The 26,573-nt window shown below is 34.1% G+C and overlaps 1 protein-coding gene across 2 annotated transcripts; it reads left to right on the top strand.

The window, feature by feature from the left end:
- On the top strand, positions 1 to 25,089 carry LOC129939239 (leucine-rich repeat-containing protein 40). 2 transcript variants are annotated; one of them, XM_056047183.1, is made up of 10 exons: positions 1 to 481; positions 15,269 to 15,456; positions 15,511 to 15,714; positions 23,116 to 23,239; positions 23,325 to 23,497; positions 23,557 to 23,909; positions 23,979 to 24,122; positions 24,185 to 24,373; positions 24,431 to 24,622; positions 24,688 to 25,089. In XM_056047183.1, exons 1-10 carry the CDS (start codon positions 322 to 324, stop codon positions 24,791 to 24,793), a joined length of 1,833 nt encoding a protein of 610 aa, XP_055903158.1. In that variant the 5' UTR covers positions 1 to 321; the 3' UTR covers positions 24,794 to 25,089. The 2 variants fall into 2 exon arrangements, with proteins under 2 accessions (XP_055903158.1, XP_055903159.1); XM_056047184.1 differs by lacking the exon at positions 1 to 481 and adding an exon at positions 14,969 to 15,201.
- Positions 25,090 to 26,573: the final 1,484 nt, after the last annotated feature.

Raw genomic sequence — 26,573 nt, 5'->3', positions numbered from 1 at the left:
TCTTGTCTCCGTCGTCGTTTTCCGTGCCTACAGTTATTTGTTTTAATTATTTTTGTTTCCTAACCCGCAGTGGAATTTAACAAAGTGCCAATTCCAACACACTACACTACTCAATCAGCTTTCATTGGAACATTGTTTTTTTTTTGTTCTAATAAACAAATAACACTTTATAGTTCAATTAATGATGTGAGATTCATTTGCAACTTTATTGTGCGGTTATTGTTGTTTTTATTTGTTTCGTCTAAAGTGAATAAAGTTTCTTTTGTCATTAAGAGTGTTTAATACGGTTTGATTGTTTGTTTTTTTAATTTTACTAAGACAATGGCAAGTAGAGCTTCGCGTCGTCCTAATTTAAGGAATCTCAATCCAGTTTTTCACAAACGTGAAAAATCTGAGGACAATAGTGAACTATCGCAGGCAATGATTATACAAGCCAGGAAGTCGGGTGTGCTGAATCTATCGGGAAGAGCATTGGCCACAGGTAGGGGGTAAAATTCCTCATAACGCACTTACATTTATTTGTATTTATTTTCCCTATCCAGGAAATATTACTTTTTCCCACTTTTCTTTTTAAAGACATGAGTGTAAAAATCAATAATATTTAACTGATATATCGACTAGCATTCTCCAATCACCACCTCAAACTATTCAGCTCCCATTTTGCCTCAAACTACACTTCTAGGGCTTTAATGACGTTCAAGGTCATTGCGATTTACTTTCCGATAGTGGTGGCGTGTAGGGAAGAGGGTTTCAGATAGATATTAAGTTGTTTAAGAGGAGAACGGACTTGTTAGGTCAATAGCCTAGTGAGTTATTTTTATCTTTGATTGCACTTTGCTTTTTTTAACATTTGCAGTTGTTGAAATTTTACCTAGGTAGGTGCCTACTAGGCGGGTACAAGTACATGGAATGGAGGAAACGACTTTGTTGTCTGTTTTATTTGTTTCTGAACTTGGTAAAAACATTTAAAAGGAAATTTATAGGTATATTTTTTATTGTCAAGATAAACTTCTAGATTTTATGTTAAGACTACACAATATGTCATGTCATGTCATCATTTGGGAACATGGTGAACGTGAAGTCATTTATATACCTAGTTATCATTTTCGCAGTCATGTCTGGGCTTTAAAAAATACATTATTGTTAATTAAAGTATGACTTTTAATTGATTTGGACGTGATTAAATTTATAAATTTTGCTCTGCTTGTAGGTACATGCATACAACTTGTGAAACAGTAAAGGCTTTGAAATAAAACATGTAAAACATTGGATTTTTATTGTCTTTTTATTTTTGTAATTAATGAAATAGGGTAGAATTTAATGGGTATCCAATGAATAAATTTAAGCGTGTATCTAAACTACTCAAAACAAAATAGGGCCCACCCAAGATTTACTTTGTATTTTGCCTAAGAAATACTTAATTGGTGAAAATTGTAGAAGCTTAGAATTTTATATACGCTCCCAGCCGGCTTTTAACTCGTTTATAAACTTCTGTGCAGTGTTGACACTGCTGTGGCTTTCTTTGATGCTATATCGGACCGAGTTCTGGGCTTTTTGTTGGCCATGTCAAAATTGTAGTATTGGCTTCAGAAAGAGCTGCTTGCGTGTTACGGGTCATATGCGGGCAAGTATTGTCTTGCATAACAACAAACCCATAGCCAACTCTTTGTGAAAATGGGATCAAAAAAGGTCATATTACCATTTTAATATAACTGGCGGCGGTAACGGTGCCCTCATCCAAGATAATTAGCTCTGTTCTGCTTAGCAAACTTATGGAGCCTTTTTGAAAAAGAAATTTTTGACTGTAAACACTCGGAAAGTTTTTCCTGAACACCGTTTAATTTTAATAAATATGATTTAAAATATAACCAACATAAGTGGTCATATATGCGAATTTTAAGAAAATTCGAGGTAAACCTCAAAACGAGTGTACCAAACTTTGCAGCCGAAACGGCGACAGGTATTGTTCAGTTTCAACCGAAACCGTGCGCCGTGTTCTTCGGAAGAATGATTTTAACGGCAGAGTTGCTCGGAAAAAAAAAAACTTTTATTTTCAAAATTAATAAGCGAAAACGTGTTGAGTTCGCTAAAAAGCACCTCAATAAATCCCAAAGTTTCAGAGACAATGTTTTGTTCTCGGATAAGACCAAAATTAACTTGTTTGAAACGACGGTAAACAAATTGTTTGGAAACAGCCCAATACTCAGTTCAAGACAGAGAGTAAATGTTATGTTATGGGAGTCAATGTTGGCAAATGGGACTGGAAACTTTGAATTTATTGACACAATAATGGACAAGTGGACATTTTTGGACGTTCTTAAAAGAAATTTGGGTCAGCCTGCAGAAAAACTGGATTTATCTGCAACCTTTTACTACTTACAAGATAACGATCCAAAACACAACTCGTTTTTTGAGAAGGAATGGTTGCTGTATAATGCCAAAAACAAGCACAAGACCCCACCTCAGTCATCGGACCTCAATACCGAGAATTTGTGGGAATAAATAAAGTGAAGGTTGCAGAATTGCAACCCAACCAAGAAAAGTCAATTGAAAGCGAAGATCACGGAATTTTACTAAAAATTGTTGAATCAATGCCGCGGCTACTATAAGCTGTGATTACGGCTAAAGGTGGCCCCATAAAATATTAAAATTTAAATTTGACCACTAATTAACATTTTTGTATGCTTTAAATTCCAAGTGTACGCTTAATTTTGTGCTATGTTTTTTATTATTTTTTGTTAATTGTTTTTGTTGTTTTTCCTCATGTTTATTTAACATAAAACATTAAATAAAAGAAGATTGAAAACAAAATACCAATACATAACATTTTAATAATTTAAAACAGCAAAACAGTTTTTTTTTGCTGGTGTACGGTCAATTTTGAGAGTAACTGTATTTAAATTATTATATTATTCGAATTCCACGTAAATCGATGAGGAAGTTTTCACGATCTCAGCGGAAAAACTTAAGCCACTTGAAAATTGTTTTGTGTGACGAATCACAATTGACTATTGGTTGATATGTTCACAAACGAAATATGCCATACTACGAAATACGACATAAAAAGGTTATAATTAGTTAGAAACGATATTTTGGTTTGGTATTTCAGCTAGTTAGCCAAGTGAGACAGTCATCGATAGGTTTCGATTACCGCAATTGCAGATGTAATTGGGTAAGGGTCCGACTGTAAGAGTGCATTGAAAAAAGCGGCGATTATTTGGATGATATAGTTAAAAAAAACGCATTGTCACTTTGCATTTAATTGAAATAAAAATTTAATAAAAACAATTTAGGTTCTTTTATATTGAATTATAAAATTGAAAATATTCATCTGAATACCCTTTAAAAGTTGACGAGCACGTTGGAGAATTTTGTTCATAAATATAGCATTTCGTTAATTTAAAGTATTTTCTATTATCATTTCGTGACTAACTTTCAAACCTTCATAACTAAAACTCGACAAGAAGTCTTAGACATAACTAAAACTCGACAAGAAGCCTTAGACATAACTCTTGTCACCATATGATCTTGAACTGGAAAGTATCCAAAGAACACTCATTCTCTGATCATAGATCCAGTTCAATATAAATGTGGATGATAACCCGAGTCCATTGACTTTTTGAAACTATCGGAAAACTGAATGGGCTTCATACAGGAACTCATTACAGAGTTTACTAGAACCTGGACTATCTAGTCCTTCCTCTAACGCTAACGAACTTGACGACAAAGTCAATGACCTTACCTCAGCTATGAACAGATCGCTAGAAATTGCTTGTCCACTTATACACATAAGAGGAAAGAGGAAACCACAATGGTGGGCCTCAGAGCTTGACTCGCTCAGGAAGGAATGCAGGAAACTTTTCAACCGGGCCAAAGCTGCAAGACTAGCTTCTCATTGGGACTCCTACAAAGAATCCCTAAAAATCTACAAGAAGGCACTAAGGAAATCCAAGCGATCTTCTTGGCGATCCTTCTGTGGCATGATAGAAGAAACTTCTGAAGCCTCTAGGTTACGGAAAATTCTTTCAACTAATCCAGCTATGCCAAGCTGCTTGAAAAATACAGACGGCTCCTGGACAAATTCAAGTAATGAATCGCTGAACTTACTATTGGACACTCACTTTCCTGGTAGTTCTCTTACCGAAACTTGCAACAGTTTTATACGTTCAAGTTCAAATACAACATATCCACAAGGTCTGATCACAAAGGATAAGCTACAATGGGCTCTCAACAGCTTCAAATCATTTAAAGCTGCAGGATTAGATGGAATAATACCAGCCGAATTACAAAAGGCTTCTGATATAATTACACCAATCCTTGAGGCAATTTTTACCAGCTGTCTTTACCTGGTCCATGTTTCCTTGACATGGAGAGAAGTTAAAGTTGTGTTTAAACCTAAAGCAGGTAAATGCTCCCAAGTCAATCATAAAGATCTACGACCTATAAGTCTATCATCATTCCTTCTTAAGACCTTGGAAAGATTGATTGATATCCATTTAAGGGCACGTATCGATACAAGACTTCTGTCTTCGTCTTAACATGCCTTCTGTGAAGGTAAATCGGTGGAAACAGCGTTACACACTTTAGTACGCACCATCGAATATTCCCTCCATCATAAAGAGTTCACTATGGTTGCTTTCCTTGACATCGAAGGTGCCTTTAACAACGTGGACACATCTGCAATCACATCTGCACTGACATCTCTAAATGTAGAGAGTTCGCTTCGGGAGGTAATTCATTTAATGCTTACTAGCAGAATAATTAACTCAAAACTGGACAACTCTTCTAGCAGACGATTCGTTAGTAGAGGGACACCTCAAGGTGGTGTTCTATCCTCTATCCTCTGGAACCTAGTGGTGAATGAAATCCTAACTAGTCTGGTTGCGGAGGGTTTCAGAGTGATAGCCTATGCGGACGACGTTGCTATAGCAGTTTCAGGAAAGCATCTTAATATCCTAAAAGAACTCTTACAAAATGCTTTAGACAGACTAATACTTTGGGCTGATCGGTGTGGACTGGGTGTTAACCCACACAAAACCGATCTGGTCTTATTTTCGAGGAGATACAAAATTCCATTTGCCAACCCTCCTTACATTAAAGGAATCCAATTAAAATTCTCAGACGAGGCTAAATACATAGGTCTTGTCTTAGACAAAAAACTAAATTGGAAACGCAACGTACAGGAAAGAGTCAAAAAAGCTACTGCTCTCTTTTCTTGCAAAAAAGCTATTGGTAATAAATGGGGTTTACAACCCAGAATCACGCATTGGCTATACACATCGGTAATCAGACCGATTTTAACGTACGGTGTGGCAGTATGGTGGACTGCTTTAGAGAAAGGTATAAACAAGGATAAGTTAAATAAAGTCCAACGTTCAGCCTGCCTATGTATAAGCGGATCGCTTCGCACGACCCCGTCTGCGGCACTGGACACCTTGCTCTACCTTACACCTCTTGACATATTTAGCAAACAAATAGCTGCAAGCTCTGCTATTCGCCTCAATGCTTCGTCGCAGTGGACTAAAAACAAAATTGGCCACTCCGTAATTCTAAGGTACTTAGAATCAATTCCAAAGCACACACACTACACCATCCCCCAACTACAATTAGACAGAAACTTCCAGATTTCTATACCTACCAGATCTTTTTGGGAGGATAGGACATTCTTGGAGGATAAGTCAATCCATTCTTACACAGATGGGTCAAAAACCAAAGAAGAGGTTGGTGGAGGTGTGTACTCTGAACGACTGAAATTAAGTCTCTCATTCCGCCTTCCCAATCATTGTAGCGTGTTCCAGGCGGAACTTTTGGCGATTAAAGAAGTCTTGTCTTGGCTCAAAGAAAACGTGATATCAACATCTGATATTCGTATTTTCTCTGACAGCTAAGCCGCTATCAAATCTCTGGACTCTGTCTCTACAAACTCTATAACAGTCCATAACTGTCGATCATCTCTAATGGAGATGGCGCAACAGTTTAATATTCACCTTTGCTGGGTGCCGGGCCATAGAGACATTCCAGGTAATTGTAAGGCAGATGAACTCGCCAGGAACGGTACAGTACAGCCCATCCTACCACGTTTGGCAAGTACTGGCATACCAATCGCTGCTTGTAAACTGCTACTAATGCAAGACGCTGCGAGGAGGGCAGGCACCAGGTGGAACAACATCACCACGTGTCAAGCCACAAAAAACATCTATCCAACACTGAATTTAAAACATTCAAGGTGCTTGCTCTCTCTAAGCAGATCGCAAATAAGCTCTATAATAGGTGTCACAACCGGACACTGTCTAATGGGAAAGCACGCCACGAGACTAGGCGTATTCTCAAATGACTTTTGCAGAAGCTGTACCGACGAGAAAGAGCAAGAAACGGTTCTTCATCTTCTCTGCACATGCCCTGCTCTAGCTCGAAAACGCAATGTGTCCGTTTCCATCTTGGACAGCCACTATAACCTAACCTAACCTAACCTTCCAATAAAGTTGCTTTAATTGGAGGGAATTTTCTGACAGCTGGCCAATCAGATACTAGAAACTTGCCTTAATTTCAAGACTCTTCTGAACCTGCCTATTTCCTTGCTAATACAAAATATAAATCGTGATAGACTTTTAGCTTCCTAGAGGAGAGTTTTGTAGAGGATATAGTTTTTGGTAGCTTTTGTATGATAAACTGAAGGTTGAGGTTAGTGAAGTAATGTTTCGAGTTTTAAATTTATTACACTTTAAAAATCTAACTAGGTGCCTTGGTCAAAATGTACGTTCAAAGAATGAAGTTGACTGCAAATGAAGCCTTTTATGTTGTCCCAACCCACCCATTGCACTTCAAAGCTAGTCAATCCGGAACTGTCAAATTAATGTCATTAAACATATAACATAAGAAACATATGTATTTTTAGAACTTTAAATGACCTTTTTTGTTTTTATTTTCAATAAAATCAAACATGACTTATATTAACATATTGTATATTCAATTACTGACCTAATAATTTCATTTTGATTTTTTGTGCCTTCACCGAGCAGCTGATTGTGACATATTTAAATCAGTGTCCACTTACTTTGTAACGAAAATTCCTGTCGGTGGGAACATTTCAACTCACTTTGTAGTAGCATTAATCGAATTAGAATGATTTGACTACGTAGTCCCTTGCTTAGTGAATGCCCCCAACGTTTACCAATCACAGAAACAGAAATTGAGCGTCTCTCTGTAGTATCCATCATAACCACTCCAATCTGAATCGCAAATGGTTACTAAGCCGAAGACTCTGAAAAACTAATTCTTTGTGGCGCGTCATGAAGTGTAGTTGATTATTTACTGTTGTTGATCGTCGTACTTGTAGCCGTGCCTAGTCAACGCATTCTCGACCCTCTTTGAATAATGTTTACCCTTATAAACTCTTTTTAGCAATATATAATATATGTATTTAGTAGCTTGCTCACCAAAAGTCTAATACAACGTTTCGGCAGCTGATATTTTATTCCGCACACAAAATTTAATCAATCTGAGTTGTTGAATAGTTTCAGACATTATGAAAATCGAAATATTCGTTCTTAGTTTATAAATTTTTACACTAATGAATATTTTGAAATATTACACAGATTTATATAAGTGAGAGTATTAAATTACAATATTTTTCAATATCGGTAGCCCAAAAAAAAGATTAAAATATTAATAGTGTTTTGAAAAACTGTATTGGTTTTACTATTAATGTGTTGCGTTAATAACGAGTAAAGGATAACTCTGTTGAAAAGGTCACATCGGCAAATTAATTGTTTAAAAATAAAATCACATTTCTCACGAATGGATCCCAAATTGGTCAAAACCGTTATAAAAAATGGTTCTAACAAAAAAAGTTAATTTCTATTTGTTATAAAAGGGCTTTTGTTTTGAACTTCAAGATACGAGTACCTAAATTTTTTAACAAGATTTTAATTAAAGATACATTATGCATATTAAACATGTTTATTTAAGTATTTAATTATGATTCAAACAAAATTATTAAATACCTCAGTAATTAAAAGGGACGGAAATCCTTTCACATTTCAATAAAAAAGGGCGTATACGCCCAACTGCCTGATAGAACAAATTTGAAAGAGAACAATCATAAATATCAGTGAATTTTTAACTCATCATGAAAAGTATAAATAAATGTTTTCATAAAATTGATAATAATATTTTTTTAATTTAAACCGCCATTTAACGGTTAATAATAAAACTCTGCTTAAGAAGTGTTTAATTTTTTTTAAAACATACTTATTTGAAAATGATAAAAAGAAATTAAAAAGGTCATTATAACCCTTAATTATTTTTCAAACATAAAAATTACCTTAATATAATTGACATTCTATATTTTTAGTTTAGAAACAATAAAAACTACATTTTTTCAATTTCTATTATGTTTTGTGTTTTAAAAAAATAAATTTATGAACAACAACAGTGAATGAAGTGATATACTTTAACATAACTAAATTTATGGTTTATTAAACGAAAATCCAAATGAAGAATATATTTCAATAATAGGGTAATATTGATTTCTAGTACAGAAAATGTAATTAAATATTCTACAAAATATTAAAAATTGCAAAAAGGTCCCAAAGATTACAGTATTCCGCAACTCGATTAATCATCAGTTGCATAGATTCAGGTGATTTAGCCAAAATGAAAATGTCGTCAACGTACAAAAGAGCCTTGATATGCATTCCTGCGAAAGTGATTCCACTGAGAGGTGATCAATGATGTCTTCGATGTAAAGGGCCACTTCAACAAAGTAGTAGCAATGGTAGTAGTAGTAGTGTATCAAGAAATTGAGAATTAAATGCCGTCAGCTCTTTAATCAATAGTTTTTGTAAAATATTAGCGTATAACATATCTGGTCTCAAAAGTAAATTATTGTTTGTAGATTTTTTCAACTTTGTCAAAACTTTTGAAATATTTTTCCTTTTTGAAACACATGTAACAATAGAAAATACAAGTCAATTTATTAAATATTTAAATGGATATAAACTACATTGGATTCCTGCTATTAAAACATCTATTAAAGGACGTGCAAGTGGAGGTTGTGTTTTTGGTATAAAAACATCACATCTTGAATTATACGATTTTACTGTAATGCAGGAAACAACTGTAATTAAATTATTAAAAACTAACAACATGTATATAATGCCTCTATATTTAAATTGTAATAAATGGACAGAAGATTTTGAACAACTAAATGATAATCTCTCTATTCATGCAAATGAGAGTATATTATTAATTGGAGATTTCAATGCTAGAACAAGTTGCAATCAAATAACTGCCATAAGAAATATCAACAATGATTGTTTGAACGTTAACTCTAGAACATCCAAAGATTTAACATGCAATAGAAATGGTACTGCACTACTCGATATGCTTCAACTGTATGATTTTATTCTGTTGAATGGATGCACCAAGGGTGACCTAGATGGTGAATATACGTTTATTGGAGGATCAGGCAAATCAGTGATTGATTACTGTATGGTGAACAATGATTGGATTAAACTCATAAATAAGTTTGAGGTTCCATACAGGCATTTCTCTGATCATATGCCAATCACCGTCGAATGGAAAACAGAACCTGGCTCACATCAAACAAATCTTAAGCTATTACCCCGACTTAAATGGAGAGAAGACGAAGCGGGAACTTTTCGACACAAACTGGACATCTGTCTCTCAAGAATCCCAACTGACATCGAGTCTTCAGATACTCTATCAATTGAACTTATAAATTGCATAAGAAATGCCGGGAGCAAATCAAGTGACAATGTAAGGAAAGCGTTTAAACAAAAATGGTTTGATAACGAGTGTATGAGAGCAAGAAAAAATCATTTGCTCTTTTAAAAGCATTTAAGAGATTCGACAATGAAAAATTACGTAAATGGTACATGCAGTTGAATCCTCAATATAAACGTCTATGCTATGAAAAGAAACTTGGTTTTGAAAATGAACAAGCACAATCACTTGGCAAAACAAAGAATACAAAGGAATTTTGGAAACTTGCAAAAAATATTAATGGTACTCAACATATAATTGGCACAGGTGTATCCGCCGCTAATCTTTCTTCTCATTTCTCGAACCTTATGCTGAACCTCTCATCACCAATGATATATTAGACACCGATATATCTTTGATTGAAATAGAAACAGTTCTACGAAAAGCTAAAAATAATAAAGCACCAGGTGAAGATGGTGTACCGTACGAATTTTTAAAGAATTCATCGCAAAGTTTTAAGCTGCAACTTGTTGTGCTTTTTAACAAAATTCTTACGAAAGCGGAAGTCCTTCCTCGTACAAAAAATCGGTTATCTTCCCAATACATAAAAAAGGTTCCTTAAATGACGTCTCAAACTACAGAGGTTTATCTTTTATGAATATTATAGCTAAGGTATTTTGCGGAGTTCTTGTCGATTGTTTGAAAAAGTGGGTAGAAGAGAAAAAGATATTATCTGACTTCCAGGCTGGATTTAGGAAAAATTACTCCACTGTTGACCAAATCTTTACTCTGTCATCGATAGTGAAAGCATTTAAGGCAAGAAATAAAAAGGTTTGCTCGATGGTTGTTGACTTCAAAGCAGCGTTTGATTTGGTAAATCGCAATGCTTTAATATACAAACTTTCGCAGATCGGTGTTTCAACCAGATTTGTACATGTCATCGAAAATATGTATACAAACACAGAAGCTAACGTCTGGGATGGAGCGCATTTTTCTGAATGGTTTAGTACTGATTCTGGTGTCAAACAAGGATGTCCGCTTAGTGCACTTTTATTTTCACTATTCATTAATGACATAGTTAACGACTTACCTGGAGGAATTAGAATGGCCGGAATCCGGATAAATGCTTTACTTTATGCTGACGACATGGTCATACTATCGGAATCGAAAGAAAATCTTCAATTGATGATAAACCGACTGTCTACATACTGCGATAAATGGGGATTAGAAATCAATACAGAAAAATCAAAAATAATGATCTTTTCGCGATCCAATCGGACTGAAGTCGGAAGTAATTGGAAGTACAAAGGAAGAAGTTTGGAGGTGACAAACGAATATAGATATCTTGGAGTGAACCTCAACCCACGGCTGAATTTTAGTAAGCACCTTGACATTAAAGCCAAAACATCACAAAGTCTAATAAACTTAACATGGAGAAAGATCTTCTCAAACAACCTTGTATATTTGTCTACCAAATACCAAATTTTTAATTCAGTTGTGAAGTCCACTTTATGTTATGCAGCTCAAGTTTGGGGAATGGAAGAGTATGAGGAAATTGAGAAATTTCAGAGGAGTTTCATCAAAAAAATTTTCAACCTACCAATCAACACGCCGAACTATGCGATCTACTTGGAAACTGGCTTACCAAAATTATTTACAAGCACATTAAAACTACAAGCGGATTATATTATTAAAGTCTTAGGTTTCCCAGATGAGCGACTGAGCAAAATAATGCTGCTTTACGAAATAAGGAACAAAGACTGGTGGTATGACAAATGGCAACGAATTGCCTCTTCATTTGGTGAAGATATGCAAATTAATACAAGTAACATTCTTGATGTTAAGGAAAAAATGTATAAAATTATCCAGCTTAATGAAGACTCGGTTCGGAATCAATTTATAAAAACAGCTATTGAATCAGAAAGTCGAATATTATATAGCCAGTTACAATTTAATCTAAATAACAATAACTATTTTCATGAATCTTTAAGCTACAAAGATATTTCTTTCAGAAGCTTGTTTTCGTTGATCCAAAGTTCTAGCCGGTTTTGGAGAAAACTTGTTAAAATATTTACCTGATGAGTTCAACAGTGAAATTCCCCTATAGTTGGCTGGATCTTTGGAGTCTCCTTTTTTTAAAACTTATTAAATGTTTCAGTTAGTGTGTTCTTGAATTCTGTTGAACTATGTTTATAAAATTCCATCGGTATTCGGTCTAATCCTGGAGCTTTTAGATCCTTCGCCCTAACTAATGTTTCCTCAACTTCTGAGGTCGAGATTAGCTTATTTAAGGTTTCATTAAAATGGTTTGGTCTACTGTAGAGAAAGTACGCATCCTTCATAAGTGGTCTTAAAAGGTTTTGGAAGTGACATTTAAGAGTTTCGACTGTTAACTCAATGTTTACCTTTGGTTTAATTCCTTTTATTTTATTTGCTGCTTTCCAAAAATCCGAAGGATTGTTGCAGTTTGCAAGTCTTTTGGCTTCCGATTCAGAATGTTCCTTTTTTTTGCTCGACATAACTTCTTGTAGTGACTGTTGGCTGTATTGTAAAGTTACTGGAAAGTTGCGGTGTTGAATTTTCTAAACGACCTAAGTTAAGCAAATGTCTTCTGTCTCGCTTTTAAACACTCATTATCAAACCATTGATTTCTGAAGTTTGTTTTTTGACTTTTATTTCCTGAAAGAGTTTGGTTTGGAATAGAGATTTTAATTACTGCTTCTACGAGTAAGTTTGACATATTACTTGTAGATCGCTCTGATAACAGGTTGTTAATAAACGGTGATTTTTTAAGAGCTTGAAAACTAAAAAAAAAAAAAACAACGCATAAAATTTGCAAAAACTCATCGATTCTTTATTTGAAACGTTAGATTGGTTCATGACATTTACTTTTTAAAGATAATTTCATTTAAATGTTGACCGCGGCTGCGTCTTAGGTGGTCCATTCGGAAAGTCCAATTTTGGGTAACTTTTTCGAGCATTTAGGCCGGAATAGCCCGAATTTCTTCGGAAATGTTGTCTTCCAAAGCTGGAATAGTTGCTGGCTTATTTGTGTAAACTTTAGACTTGACGTAGCGTCACAAAAAATAGTCTTAAGGCGTCAAATCGCATGATCTTGGTGGCCAACTTACCGGTCCATTCCTTGAGATGAATTGTTCTCCGAAGTTTTTCCTCAAAATGGCCATAGAATCGCGAGCTGTGTGGCGTGTAGCGCCATCTTGTTGAAACCACATGTCAACCAAGGTCAGTTCTTCCATTTTTGGCAACAAAAAGTTTGTTAGCATTGAATGATAGCGATCGCCATTCACCGTAACGTTGCGTCCAACAGCATCTTTGAAAAAATACGGTCCAATGATTCCACCAGCGTACAAACAGTGCATTTTTCGGGATGCATGGGCAGTTCTTGAACGGCTTCTGGTTGCTCTTCACTCCAAATGCGGCAGTTTTGCTTATTTACGTAGCCATTCAACCAGAAATGAGCCTCATCCCTGAACAAAATTGTCGATTTTCTGCCAACTTTTCTAGGGCCCATTCACTGAAAATTCGACGTTGTGGCAGATCGTTCAGCTTCAGTTCTTGCACGAGCTGTATTTTATACGGTTTTACACCAAGATCTTTGCGTAAAATCTTCCATGTGGTCGAATAACACAAACCCAATTGCTGCGAACGGCGACGAATCGACATTTCACGGTCTTCAGCAACACTCTCAGAAACAGACGCAATATTCTCTTCTGTACGCACTGTACGCATTCGTGTGGTTGGTTTAATATCCAATAAAGTAAACTGAGTGCGAAACTTGGTCACAATCGCATTAATTGTTTGCTCACTTGGTCGATTATGTAGACCATAAATCGGACGTAAGCGCGAAACATTTCGAACCGAACACTGATTTTGGTAATAAAATTCAATGATTTGCAAGCGTTGCTCGTTAGTAAGTCTATTCATGATGAAATGTCAAAGCATACTGAGCATCTTTCTCTTTGACACCATGTCTGAAATTCCGCGTGATCTGTCAAATACTAATGCATGAAAATCCTAACCTCAAAAAAATCACCCTTTATTAATCCTATAGGTTTCAGCCATCGAATTGGCCCACACATATTTTGGCAGCACACGCATGTTATCCATTTCGACACCTTCTAGCCCTATTTTTGCAACAATAGGGAGATGGTCGGAGTATGGGAAAGAATCGACTTTAAAATCTGCAATTAGGGAGCACCAGTTTCCTCCTATACAGCAATAGTCAATTAAAATTCGATGTTTGCCTTTGACGTAGGTAAATTCTCCTTTTGGTCTGACTTTGAAGTTCCATTCACAATTCTCAAGTCCAAAGAGTCTAAAAAATCCAACAGCTTACGACCACATGTGTTAATGGTTGAATCTTTCGAGTTTAATTCCTTGTCGCATGTTCGATTCAACTTCCAAATTACCAATCCTTGTATTTAAATCTTTTATGACAAGTATATTTTGACTATGAGTATATATAAGATAAGTTAACATTATTCTTGTGTTTTTCGTTGTAGAAAGTTTTTCCTGAATTCAATATAATAAACGAAATTTGAAAAAATTGTTATTTTATTTGCTTCATGTAACTGCGCTGTAACCGCTGCTCTAGACAAAAATAAAATGTAATACAAAAGTTCCAAGAGAACCCAAAGTTGAGCTTTAAATAAAAATAATATTTTTTTTAATTTAATTCTGTAGACTGTTATATACAAATAATTGCGCACTTAAAGATTAAATTCAAATAATGTTTCATTTGCCTAAGCTATTCTTACCCATATGTACACTAAGAGTCGTGCCATACCATTGGCAACAACTTTAAACGAATTCCAACTTTAATCTTAAAAAGTGTCCCCCCTTTTACAGACGTATGTATAAAAGAAATAAAAAACTTCAAAACATCTAAAAGTTGAGGGAAGAAGTAAATGATAGGCCTGAAACCAAATAGCATCGTAGAATGCACATAAAGACTTTCTTTGCGCAACTCTTGCCTATTCCATATAATAAAAGAAAACACTATTATTACTCACCTTATATTGTTGTCTACAGTAACAATGTGAATCTATACAAAACTATATGAAACGCTGAACTTGACATTGAATTATGTAATACATACATTAGAGTACACACCCTAGAGTAAATTTCACGGTTCATAGAATTATGTATGTTTTGGCGTTCTCGTAACATTCCCAAGAACACTTTATACGATTTATTTCTCTATTCAAGTGACCAGTTGACTTTAATCCTTCGGATTAACCAGAGCTTCTTCTTTGCGATTCTCTATTGAATTTGTTGAAAATAAATTATTCAAAATAGCTGCCTCAAAAGGAACATACCATTTACAGTGTGTGCATACTCATGCTCATGCTCATGCCTCTGCACCATACCCGAAGCGTAGATACTTTAGAGTTCGTAGTAAGGAACAAAAATCGATGGATACTGAGACTCCAGTAGTTGAAACCGAATCGAAGAGTAATTAAATTAAGTGTTCGTACATATTAATAATTAATCCTTTTCAACATTGTTATTCTATTTTTAGTTCCTGACAAAGTATGGAACCTTCATGAGCCGGAAAAAGAAGTCGAAGTTACTTTGGACACGTTGATGGAACGAGAAGAGGATGCCTGGTGGAATCAACGTGCTTTAGTTAATCTCGATCTAAGTTCGAATACTTTGACAAGTGTATCACCGAAAATTCAGAACCTTCACGACCTGACGGTTTTGAGTGTGAGTTTTAATTTCCATAATGATATAATTTTGTTTAATAATATCTAATTGCAGTTATATGACAATGCTTTGACTTCAATTCCAAAAGAAATTGGCCAATTAGAAAAACTAACTAGAGTCAATCTAAGCAGAAATAAACTCAAAGAACTGCCAGCTGAGTTTTTTCGAATTCGTGATCTAAAGAATTTAAATTTGGCATACAATTGTTTTGAAGAATTGAATCCAGATGTAAGCGATTTACATATGCTGGAAGTTTTGGTAAGGCTTTTAATTTAAGGCTTGTTTAGAAAAATTAAAATTAAATTGTAACATAAATTATATGTAGTGATGCTTCAACAAAACATGAACAAATATTTAGCGTAGTGTTGTTCAAATTAATTTTGTAAACAAAAAACATACGTTCTTGACACAAAGAAAAATAATTACTCAAAAAACATAACACATAAAATATTTACATTTCATATTCATATTCGTATTAAAAACAAAAACAAAATTTAACGCTTCCAGAAGTTAAGTAACGTGCGAAGGTTACCTGCTGAAATAATATTAATTTTTAGAGTTTCCCTCGGTCGCTTAGTAAACTAAAGTGCTTCAAACCCGATGAGTTTTACAAACCATTTATCATCCAGTTAAATAAGGTTTCTATCTCGGAATGAGAGATAGTAAGCTAGAAGTTAGTCGATACCTTCCTTTTGGTGTTCTAAACACTGTTATGGATCGCCAAAGATCGTATATACAAGTTTTTCTTGATCTTCTATAGCTCCAATAGTAAAACCACATTATTGTCAAGCATACAATTTGCTATCTTTTTTAACTTAAAAAATTTGTAGCCTAGCCGTAAGTACGTAAGACTGTCTAGGAAGAGCTCTAGTATTCAATACCTATAATTCTTTCTGGGAAAAGTAATTTCTCAAATTAGCCGTTCGGATTCGGCACATAAATTGTTGGTTCCCTCCATCTCAGACATTACTCGTAAGCAGAAATGTTGAGAGTTGTAAGTAAGTAGGCCCTAGTTCTCCACGGTACGGACTGTTGCGCCACCTAATTTTTTTTTATATACGCTTAATTGTTTCAAAAATGGAGGTCAGTAAATGGCCATCTTTCCTCACTCATGACTTTGTAAAATTAAATTCATAGTGAAAAAATTAAAGTTTATTGAAAAAAGTAGTTTTTCTTTAAAATGTTTAAGCTTACCTAGTTATCTATTCTAAACCGTGCCTTTTGTCTAATGATATTGGTAGGGCCATAAATAAGAACTTCAGTAATGGGGCTTGTTTATCCAAAATGTATTTTTTCCTCAATATTTTTAAGAAATTGTAGATTAAATCTATCGAAACCTCTTTCGTATATTTTTAATATGTCTCTAAGAAATGGTGTTTTTCTTTTTTGGAATTACAGTTAATTTCAAAAGTTTTTGTTAAGAATAACATATATCACCTTTTTAACACGGGTTTGTGAGTGGCAAGTCAACAGCAACTAATCTTTTTTCATTTACAAACTTTTGTGTTAATATTATTGTAAAAGGAAATCTTGTAGATTTAATACATATAGACTTTTCGACGGCTTTTAGTATAGTTAACCATTAAATCCTGTTAGAAAAGCTTGAATTTTTAGGAATTCATGGTCAATTATTTAACCGGTTGAAAATCTAACTGAATTATCATGTTCAATATGTCAAAATCGCTCCTGATAAATCTGACACAATTTTCAACCACTCAGGGGTACCTCAAGGCAGTTGTCTTATCCCCCTCTATTCTTGCTATTTATTAACGACTTACCTCTATTCTCGGTATGTGTATCACGAACCACCTTTAATGGAACGATCACATACGCGATATCGCCAAAAATGCCGCAAGATGTTTGGGTTTTCTAAGGCGATGCAAGAAGTTTTTCTTCCCTCTGATCCGGCTGTTATCTACAAGACTTATATAAGTCCAAAGCTTGAGTATAACTCCCATATCTGGTCTGGTGCTCTTGCAACTTACTTAAGTTTCTTGGACTGTATTAAACATAGAGAATTCAGATTGATTGGTGATTTTACCATCATAAGATCATTTACGTTGCTTAAACATCATCGAAATGTTTCTTGTCTCACCCTCTTTTACCGTTATTTTTGCGGTTCATGCTCTAGAGAAATAGCCAGTTGCATTCCTCCCCTTAAACAGTTCTACCGTAATACTCGCGCTTCTAAGAATGCTCATCAATATACCCTCGAGCCCAACTTCGGTTGTACTGTCAAGTACAGAGATTCGTTCTTTAGGCGTACAGAGATTCGTTCTTTAGGCGTATTACGCGAATGTGGAATGCCTTGCCACACTCTGTCTTTCCCAGCCATTGCAAAATTCAGGAATTCAAAACCAATGTGTACCAACACCTCCTCCCTCCCTTTCATAGTGCTCACACTGTGTCTGCATAATAAGGGTAGTATTATCACCTTGAGTTTTCTCTTATTATAAAAAAAATCATGCTTAATCTCTGTGGATAATCCTAAAATTCATAAAACAATAAAACTCCTTGAATGATGCAACTTCAATGACATATCTTTAAATATAGGAAAATCAACTTCCATCATTTTTAAAATTATCTTTCCCCTTTTATTTATCATTATAAAATTTAAACCAATGAGCTTGTAAGAGTTTATAACCATCAAAATGTAGGAGTTATATTTAATACAAAAATAGATTTTAGAATTTATGTAGAGTACGTTACCTTTATGCTTGGATTCTTGATAAGAATTTCCAAAGACTTTAAATCACATTGAAATGTCATTTTGTTTGACCGATTTTGGAACGCCATTGTGAAGTTTCGACTCTATACTTTAAAAATACGTCAAATAGAATATAAAGTATTCTAAAACGGTATACCAACTTAATACCCAAGTTTAAAATTTCCAAAAACAAAATCCCCACACTTTAAAAATTCCACTAATTCGTATCCCCAAGCACAAAATATCCTAAAACAAAATCCCCAGGATCTAAATCCTCATGCACATAATCCACAAACGAAATCCCCAGATCTAAAGTGGTGCATTTTCTTAAAACTAATTTCATTTTTAATGAAGTAGATTTACTTCGGCATGGAATCTACTTCGCTTTTCAAGTTCTACTTCTTTTTTGTAATAAAAAATACATGGATATGCAACAGCTAACTACAGCGTATGGGTAAAATACAGCACTATTGTTTCCAACAAACTTTAAATATGTTTAACGCGAAACACAATTTTTTAGATATACTCTAAATATGGTGGATCTGTACTAATTTTGATTGTATAGATTCTGAATTTGAGGATTTTAGTTTTGGGAATTTCGGTTTTTGAGATTTTAGTTTTGGGGATTTCGTGTTTTGGGGATTTTAGCTTTGGGGCTAGGGTACCCAACCCTTCCAAAACGATTTACGAGGTTTTGACTTCGACTACTGAAATAGAGCGTATTCTTGGTCTGATATCTTGCAGTTTAATTTTATATGTCTCTTGCCTTTACAATAGTTTTTTAAATTATATACTTCATATCGGGGTTTAAGGGTTTACCATTTTTCTATCCCATTTCATTGGACTTATTATGGTATCAATAAACCAGTAACACGAGCTTGTCATTTTTCAATAAATATGAATGTGATTTTAAATGAATAATACTAATTATCTACTAAAATAAATAATTTATTTATTTTCATTTTTTGGATAAGTCTTAAATTACTCAAAGCTTCAATGTACATTACATATGCATTTAGTTCTAAAATGTTTAAATGTAAGATAGTTTTTGTATTTATAGACAAATAAATAAAGAAAATTATAAGACCTTAATCCGCTATTCAGGCTTTTTAATGACCGTGAGTACGCTCTTGTAGCAATATTTATTCAAAATATGTGCCTTCGGTTTAGATGAATCTTTTCTTACATTTTGTATCGTCTAATGAATGCAGCACTGAATCTGTTAAAGCCTGTAAACTGCAACATAAATGGTCTTGCACCCAAATGCTCCGTTTTCATGTTCATTCCCAAACTCACTTCCCCCGTCTTCGGATATGAAACTGTAACGAAAAAATATGATAAGCTCAGGAAATATCGACCTGCCATGCATCGTACAATGGGAAACCCCAATGCTGTCATTTATCATTAATTTTATCACTATCTATGAGTGGCACTTGCATTGATTAAACTGAACATGTCGACATTTTCTGATTTTTCCACAAAAGAATTTCCACGTTAAGTCTTCAAAAATGTCCTCAAATGTTTGGGTTTCCTGAACCGATGTAGGAAATGTACCTACCTCTCTTAATAATCTGGCTACGAGTACAATTTACAAAGCCTATGTACAGTTGTAGCGAACTAATTAAGAAAGATTATAGAAATTTTGTGTACTCCAAATTTGTATTAAAATTCTTCGCTATAAAAAGTTTTAAATTTTTTTCTTACATATTTTTGAGAAGTAAAATCAATATTTTTCCCGTTACATGGTGGATTAGAAAAAAACAACTGGAGTAAATGAAAGACTACTTGAATATAAGAATGAAACAACAACAACTTGTGTGTGCTACCACCAAGTTCATAGGCTGGAGTTATAGCTATTTCACGGGGGCCAACCCGATCATCAGACTCCTTTAGTGGTGCTTAATCGCTTTTTTTGTTCAATTTAATTTTTGAAGAACTTTTGCCCGAGCTGGGCTTGAACAAGCGATCAAGCGTGTGAGGAGCTAGTGCACTACGCACTACGCCACCGCACCCACATGAAAGTTGTAAGCCAATTACAGGTTTTTTCGTTCTATCGTACTATACTGAACCGATTAGCATTTTTCTAAGCACACACAAGTAATTGTTGTTGTTTTATTCAGTTTCTTTCTATTATCTCCTCTCTTTTTCATAAGCCAACGATTTGGATTGGATTCGTATGAGGAGGGAGATGGGGCGAAAGAGTTGACACGGGTCAAGATTTTTTAAATTTTTACAATTTTAAGGAGGTTTTTTGTATGAAATTTTATACTCACAGTTTTAAGGCAGCTGCTTGCCGAATTTATAATTATTGTTAACAACAAAATGTAAAATTTGAGAATATTAGAGAATTATGACAAATTGTCAATTGGGTCGAAAATATGCGAAAATAAATCGGGTCATAAGATTAGAAGCAGTGAACATATAAACGTTGTCTTGTGAAGTGAATTCATTTTATTTTCGGTATAAACGGTGCATTTCATAAATTAATTGTTGTTTATTGAGTTGTAATAAAAATGGGCAAGGAAAAATGTTTGACAGTGGAGGAAATGGCAAGAATAGATGTTTTTTTACTCTTAAGGCCCTGAAGAAGCAACGCTTGTGTTTTGCGAAAGATCACATGAAGTGAAAGATCATGGGATGTGCAGAATTCAATGGTTATTTTTTCCGACGAAAAAAAATTTAACATAGATGGGCCAGATGGTTATAATTATTATTTCCATGGCATGAGGAAAGAGGAGCGGTTTTTAAACCGTCACCATAGCAGAGAAGGAGGCGTTATGGTCTGGGGCTCAATTTCGTTTTATGGCACTATAGACTTGGTAGTCCAAGATAGTAAAATGACTGGAAAAACCTACAAAGCCTTGCTGGAATCAGTATTCCCCAAAATTACCGAGCTTTTTGGACCAATTTCAAGGATTTTTCAGCAGGACAACGCTCCGATACACACAACCCGAGAGGTAAAATCCTTCATTGCAAACCTTACACGTAAGGTGTATTAGGAAGGAAAGCAATACGATGACAAGGAAGCGCTTATTCATGGTATCAAATTGGCCGTGAGTGAGATTTCACTGGACTACTTGGAATCTCTTTATAAATCCCTAAAAGATAAAATTTTTGAAGTTATTTTAAAGGCTAGTGGCAGCACACATTATTAAATATTTAATAAAACCCAAAAAACTTAAACAAAATATGAATAACTACATTTTATTTTCATTTATTTTATGTGCTTCTAATCTAATGACCCGGTTTATTTTCGCATATTCTTGACTTAATTAAAAATTTGTCTTAGAAGTTCAGTTAGCTTAATCTCCTCTATACCCAAAATGTATGTTGTGCTGTTAACAAAATAGTCTTTCATTAACCATAGTTATTTTTTTTAATCCATTATGTAACGGGAGAAATATCGATTTTACTTCTCAAAAAATCCTGCTTCTAACCTTATGACCCGCAGTGTATATATTTTAGTATACTAATAGAAATAAAAATATTTTTTACAAAAAAATAACAAATAATATAAAATTAAATGCAAAGGTTTTGAAAGAAACAAAATTAGCTGGCGAACTAATTAAGAACAATTCATTTTTGTGTGGTTACGTTTCCCCAAGCTGCTTTAGCGATCTCATACAACTCATTTATGTTTTTTATCTTATGTTTATTTACTTCTCGTTTCAATTCGTTCCAAAGGTTTTCGATAGGGTTTAGGACTGGGCTACATGAAGAAAACCATGCTTTAGTTACTCATTTTACTGCATACATTTCCGCGTCACGGGCAACTCTCCATCTGCGTAGGGCAGCATACCGTCTTAAGGATGTGTATGTAGCTTTGGGCATTCATTATACTTTCTATGCGATATACCGGACCGGTTCCTTTATATGACATATAACCCCGTAGCATGATCCTTTCACCTCTATGTTTAAGGTTGACAGTTGTGTACTTAAGGTTGAATGCTTCATTTTTTAGTCGTCGAACATATTGTTTTCCATCGGAACTGACTCTATTATCTTCGTTTCGTCACTCCACATGTGAGATGATCCAGTTCTCTGGCAAAAACTAACCTAGCCTTTAGTGGATGTTTACGTTGCAAGAAGGAAGATCTTTTAAATGATGGGAAACAATTATATCTTTAAAACAATTACGATACTAGAACATCATCATTAAGTTTCTTGACTCACCCGATCTTATCGTTATTTCAACGAATTATGTTTTAGTGAGAGAACCAGCTGCATTGCTCCCCTTAAACTGTTTAACCGTATCAATTGCGTTTGTAAGAATGCTTATTAACCTTGACTCCAATTTCAGCCGTACTTTGAAGTACAGATATTCGTTCTTTTTCAGTACTACGCGAATATGAAATGTCTTACCACACTCTGTCTTTCCCAGTTATAGTAATATCCAAGAACATCTCATCAGACAATACATCTCATCAGACTTTTTTCACAATATTAAGAACACCAAAAGGAAGCTATAAACAAAGTCGTGCTTACTCTCTCTAATTCCGAGGTTGACCCCTTTGTTTTCCTTATTTTACTAGACTATTAAAAGTTTAAGAAAAATACAGGCAACTCAATTATTAAATTTGTTCCATCCTTTGATTGTCCACTCTTAAATTCATATTTACTTAATTACTCCAAGTGATCTAGCAGTCCTCGAAAAATTCTATAGGGTCCATTTCAAGAGTATTACCATAAAACTTTGAAAAACCAATCGTCTTATTGAGTTTATTCCACTCAACCAACCCTCTAAAGTGTTACGACAAAATACCTCCGCCCGAAAACTTCTATCAATAAACCTCAAGAACCCTAAAACCCAGCCGCTATAATAATATTTACATAAATCATAAAATAAGATAAACTTTTAACGTGTAATGCTTTTAATTCCATATATGCTTTATTATATTCTTTATAATTACGATCCTAACAACAACAACAATAAAACAAACAAAAAACCAAAGGACGTTTCAAATAATAATCTTAAATCACTTCCCGGTGGTATTGGGTTTCTTGTGCGACTAACTCAACTTTTATGCTCTCATAACCATCTTAAAGAACTACCCGACGATCTAGTTAACATGAGATGTAAGTTAACCATACAATATTTTTTTTAATAACTTTATTATTTTCTATATATTTAAAAATAACAACCAAAATTACAACCTTGCAGCACTTCAAAAGTTAGACTTAATGCACAATGATTTAGAACTTCTGCCCATGGACATAGGTAGTTTGAGAAAGCTTCAGTGCCTCTACGCTCAACATAATGACATAAGGTTACTGCCAGACTTTGACGGTTGTGTTGAACTGCAAGAACTTCATATTGCCAATAATTTTATAAAGGTTTGTAAACTACATAAATCACTTTGTTAATTAAAAAATAAAAATAAAAATAATTTCAGGAAGTACCTGGGGACCTTTGCTCAAAATTGCCACATTTAAAAATTTTAGATTTACGTGACAATAAAATTGAAAAACTTCCAGATGAAATTGCTCTCCTTCAGAGTTTAATTCGATTAGACTTGTCCAATAATTCGATCAATAGTCTACCAAACTCCTTACACACCTTGGCTCATTTGGTGAGTCTTCAAGTTGAAGGAAATCCAATCAAATCGATTCGACGTGATATTCTTCAGTGTGGAACTAGTAGAATATTAAAAACTCTTCGAGATCGAAGTCAAATGCATTCAAGTTCAATGCCAGAAGTCAAAGATTCAGCATTAGTTGGTGAAGAAAATCACATCTTCCCTGACAAGTATATAAAAAAAAAGATTATTTCTAAGTTTTGGTGCAAATATTATATTGAAAAACTTTAAAATTCAAGGTTCAAAATTCGTAAAACTCGAAGCCTTATTGTTACAATGCAAAATATAACAACAATACCGGATAAAGTCTTCCACGATGCTCAGGAAGAGGCCGCTAATATTGTGGATTTGTCAAAAAATCGACTAGAAGAATTACCTGAGGGGTAACTTAAGTATTTCAAATATTTCAAATGACCTTGTTTAAACCGTTTATATTCTTTTTCAGACTTCAAAAGCTTACGGATTATGCCACAGAAATTATTTTGTCCCAGAATTTCATATCTTCTATTCCCGTATTTATATCGAAATTTTCGAGACTTAGTCGGCTCGATGTGTCGTGTAATAATCTTTCCGAATTGCCAAAGGAGTTTGGGCTTCTAGCTATGTTACGTGAACTTAACATCGCAAACAACAAGTTAAATACATTTTATATATTTTCCAACACCTTTATATTATATTTATATTTATGCAGATTTAAAGATTTTCCGTCGTGCATTTACGAACTACAAGGATTGGAAATACTTCTAGCTAGGGAAAATCAAATAGAAAAGATCGATGCTTCGGCTACTGGTCTTGGTGCTCTTAAGCGGTTGGCTACATTAGACTTGAGGAACAACAATATTGAACAAGTTCCGCCGATCTTGGGAAATTTAAAAAATATAACGTCAGTTGTTCGAAAATCACTTCAACTTTCTAGAAACTTGTAAATTTCCTTTATTTTACTTTTAGGTGCTTAGATATAATTGGCAATCGTTTCCGCCAGCCACGTCATCAGATTTTGGAAAAAGGAACTGATGCTGTGATGTCATATCTAAGAGATAGAATTCCCAATTAACACATGGCTTTATACAATGTTTTATATTAATGGAAAAAAGCCTTAAATTCACAACGCACCAGCTAAGCTTTTTTTTAGAAGACATTTTATTACAATATTTACCACAGAGTTACTAGTCAGATGAATATTTTAAACATTTTTATTTTATAGATCTTTTGTGCTTAAAACGCACACAAGGCACAAGTTGATGAAGTTTAATGTTACAAAATCTAAGTGCGTACATATTATATACAGTACATTATATACCATTTTATTATTGCAATTAATAAACCTTATAATTTTGACACCAAATAAAATTATTAATTTTTATTTTATTCTTTAAAAATAGGTCTAAGTTGGTTTAATATTATTGAAATTTGTTTCATAAAGTGTAGGGAATGCGATGTTCAACAACTAGATTTGATACATTTAAACCTTTGTTGGAACAAAAAGTGGTACTCTTAGTTTTTTAGAATTGTATTTGCAAAAACATGCATAAAGTATCCCTATTTCAATACGGCTGGACAATTGAGGATAATATTGTTGAAGTGAAATGGTTTACCAGAGTTGCGGCCCAGAAACCATTTAAAACTTTGTAAACAAAAATTAACGTGAATATATTGATAGTTAAAATATTAATATGGTAAATGATTTTTTTCTATAAAATCAATTTTCAAACCAAATGTTTGATTTTTATTAAAGGTGCATCCCTAAGATCGTCCAAGATGCACATTGTAATCAGGAAAAGTTTTCTGATATAGCAAAAAAGTTTTTGGGCTTAAAGTGTGTCTGGCAAGTGGAAGGCTGCAACCAAAACGTCTTGGACACAAAATTGTGTAATCAGGGGAAGTTTTCTGATATTGAGGTCTACCATTGCTATGGTTATAGATTTTTGTTAGATTAAGATTTTTTCAGTTTGTTGAAAGGTTCACTTTTACCATTCTACATCCAGCATAAGAAACCATCACCTGAAACATAGTGTTACACTGAACACATTCATCGAACAAGACGTTTCTTAATCATGCATGAATACATTTCCTTTCATTCCTTTTTTAACCTCTCGTCTCGTCAGAGCAATCAACCATTTTTATATTACTTAATTTTCAAATAAATATATTCGTATATTTAATAAAAGTTTAATCTTCGTTTTCTTTTATTCTCTCACGATCCTCAACACAGTTTTATATCATTTTCAAAATGTTAAGCACAGTTTGGTCGTCTCCATAATTAACTCCAAGTTAATGGTATTTTAAGTTAAAAGAGATGGAGACAATTTTTAATTTAAGAAAAGAAAAAGCTAAATATAAAAAAGTGAACATAATTCTTTGTATAGGCTGGTATTAAAAGGCTTTTTTAATGATTTGGATTCTATAGGACATGGCTTTTTGATAGTATAAGTACAGCTGCGTTAAATCGCCATTGCAGTTAAAAAGAGGTATTAGCTCTGCATCGTTCAATACATTGCTGCCAAGGAAGGTTTTTTCTCTTCTTTCAGGATTGGGCACTTTCCGATGATATGCATAATGTCTTTTCTTACCGACATGTTACAAATTGTGCAAATCATCTATCGATCGAAGATCGTCTCGTTGCGGCATGAAGTTCAACTCTCTTCTTATTTTGAATATAGCCGATATTAATTTTTGATTAGAATCAATCATAAAATAAATTGTTTTACAAAGATTGTGTTGAAGAACGCTTTATCTGGCTCTATTTTCAAATTAAGTCGCTTCATGGATACCTGTATTTCTAATCTCATTTGGCAATGAGATCATAGAGTGCATTTTCTCTTCTCTTCCATTGC

Source organism: Eupeodes corollae, chromosome 1, assembly GCF_945859685.1.
Source record: "Eupeodes corollae chromosome 1, idEupCoro1.1, whole genome shotgun sequence".
NCBI classification, from domain to species: Eukaryota; Metazoa; Arthropoda; class Insecta; order Diptera; family Syrphidae; genus Eupeodes; species Eupeodes corollae.
The sequence above is the reverse complement of the archived record's forward strand: the minus strand, read 5'-3'. Positions and strand labels throughout refer to the sequence as shown.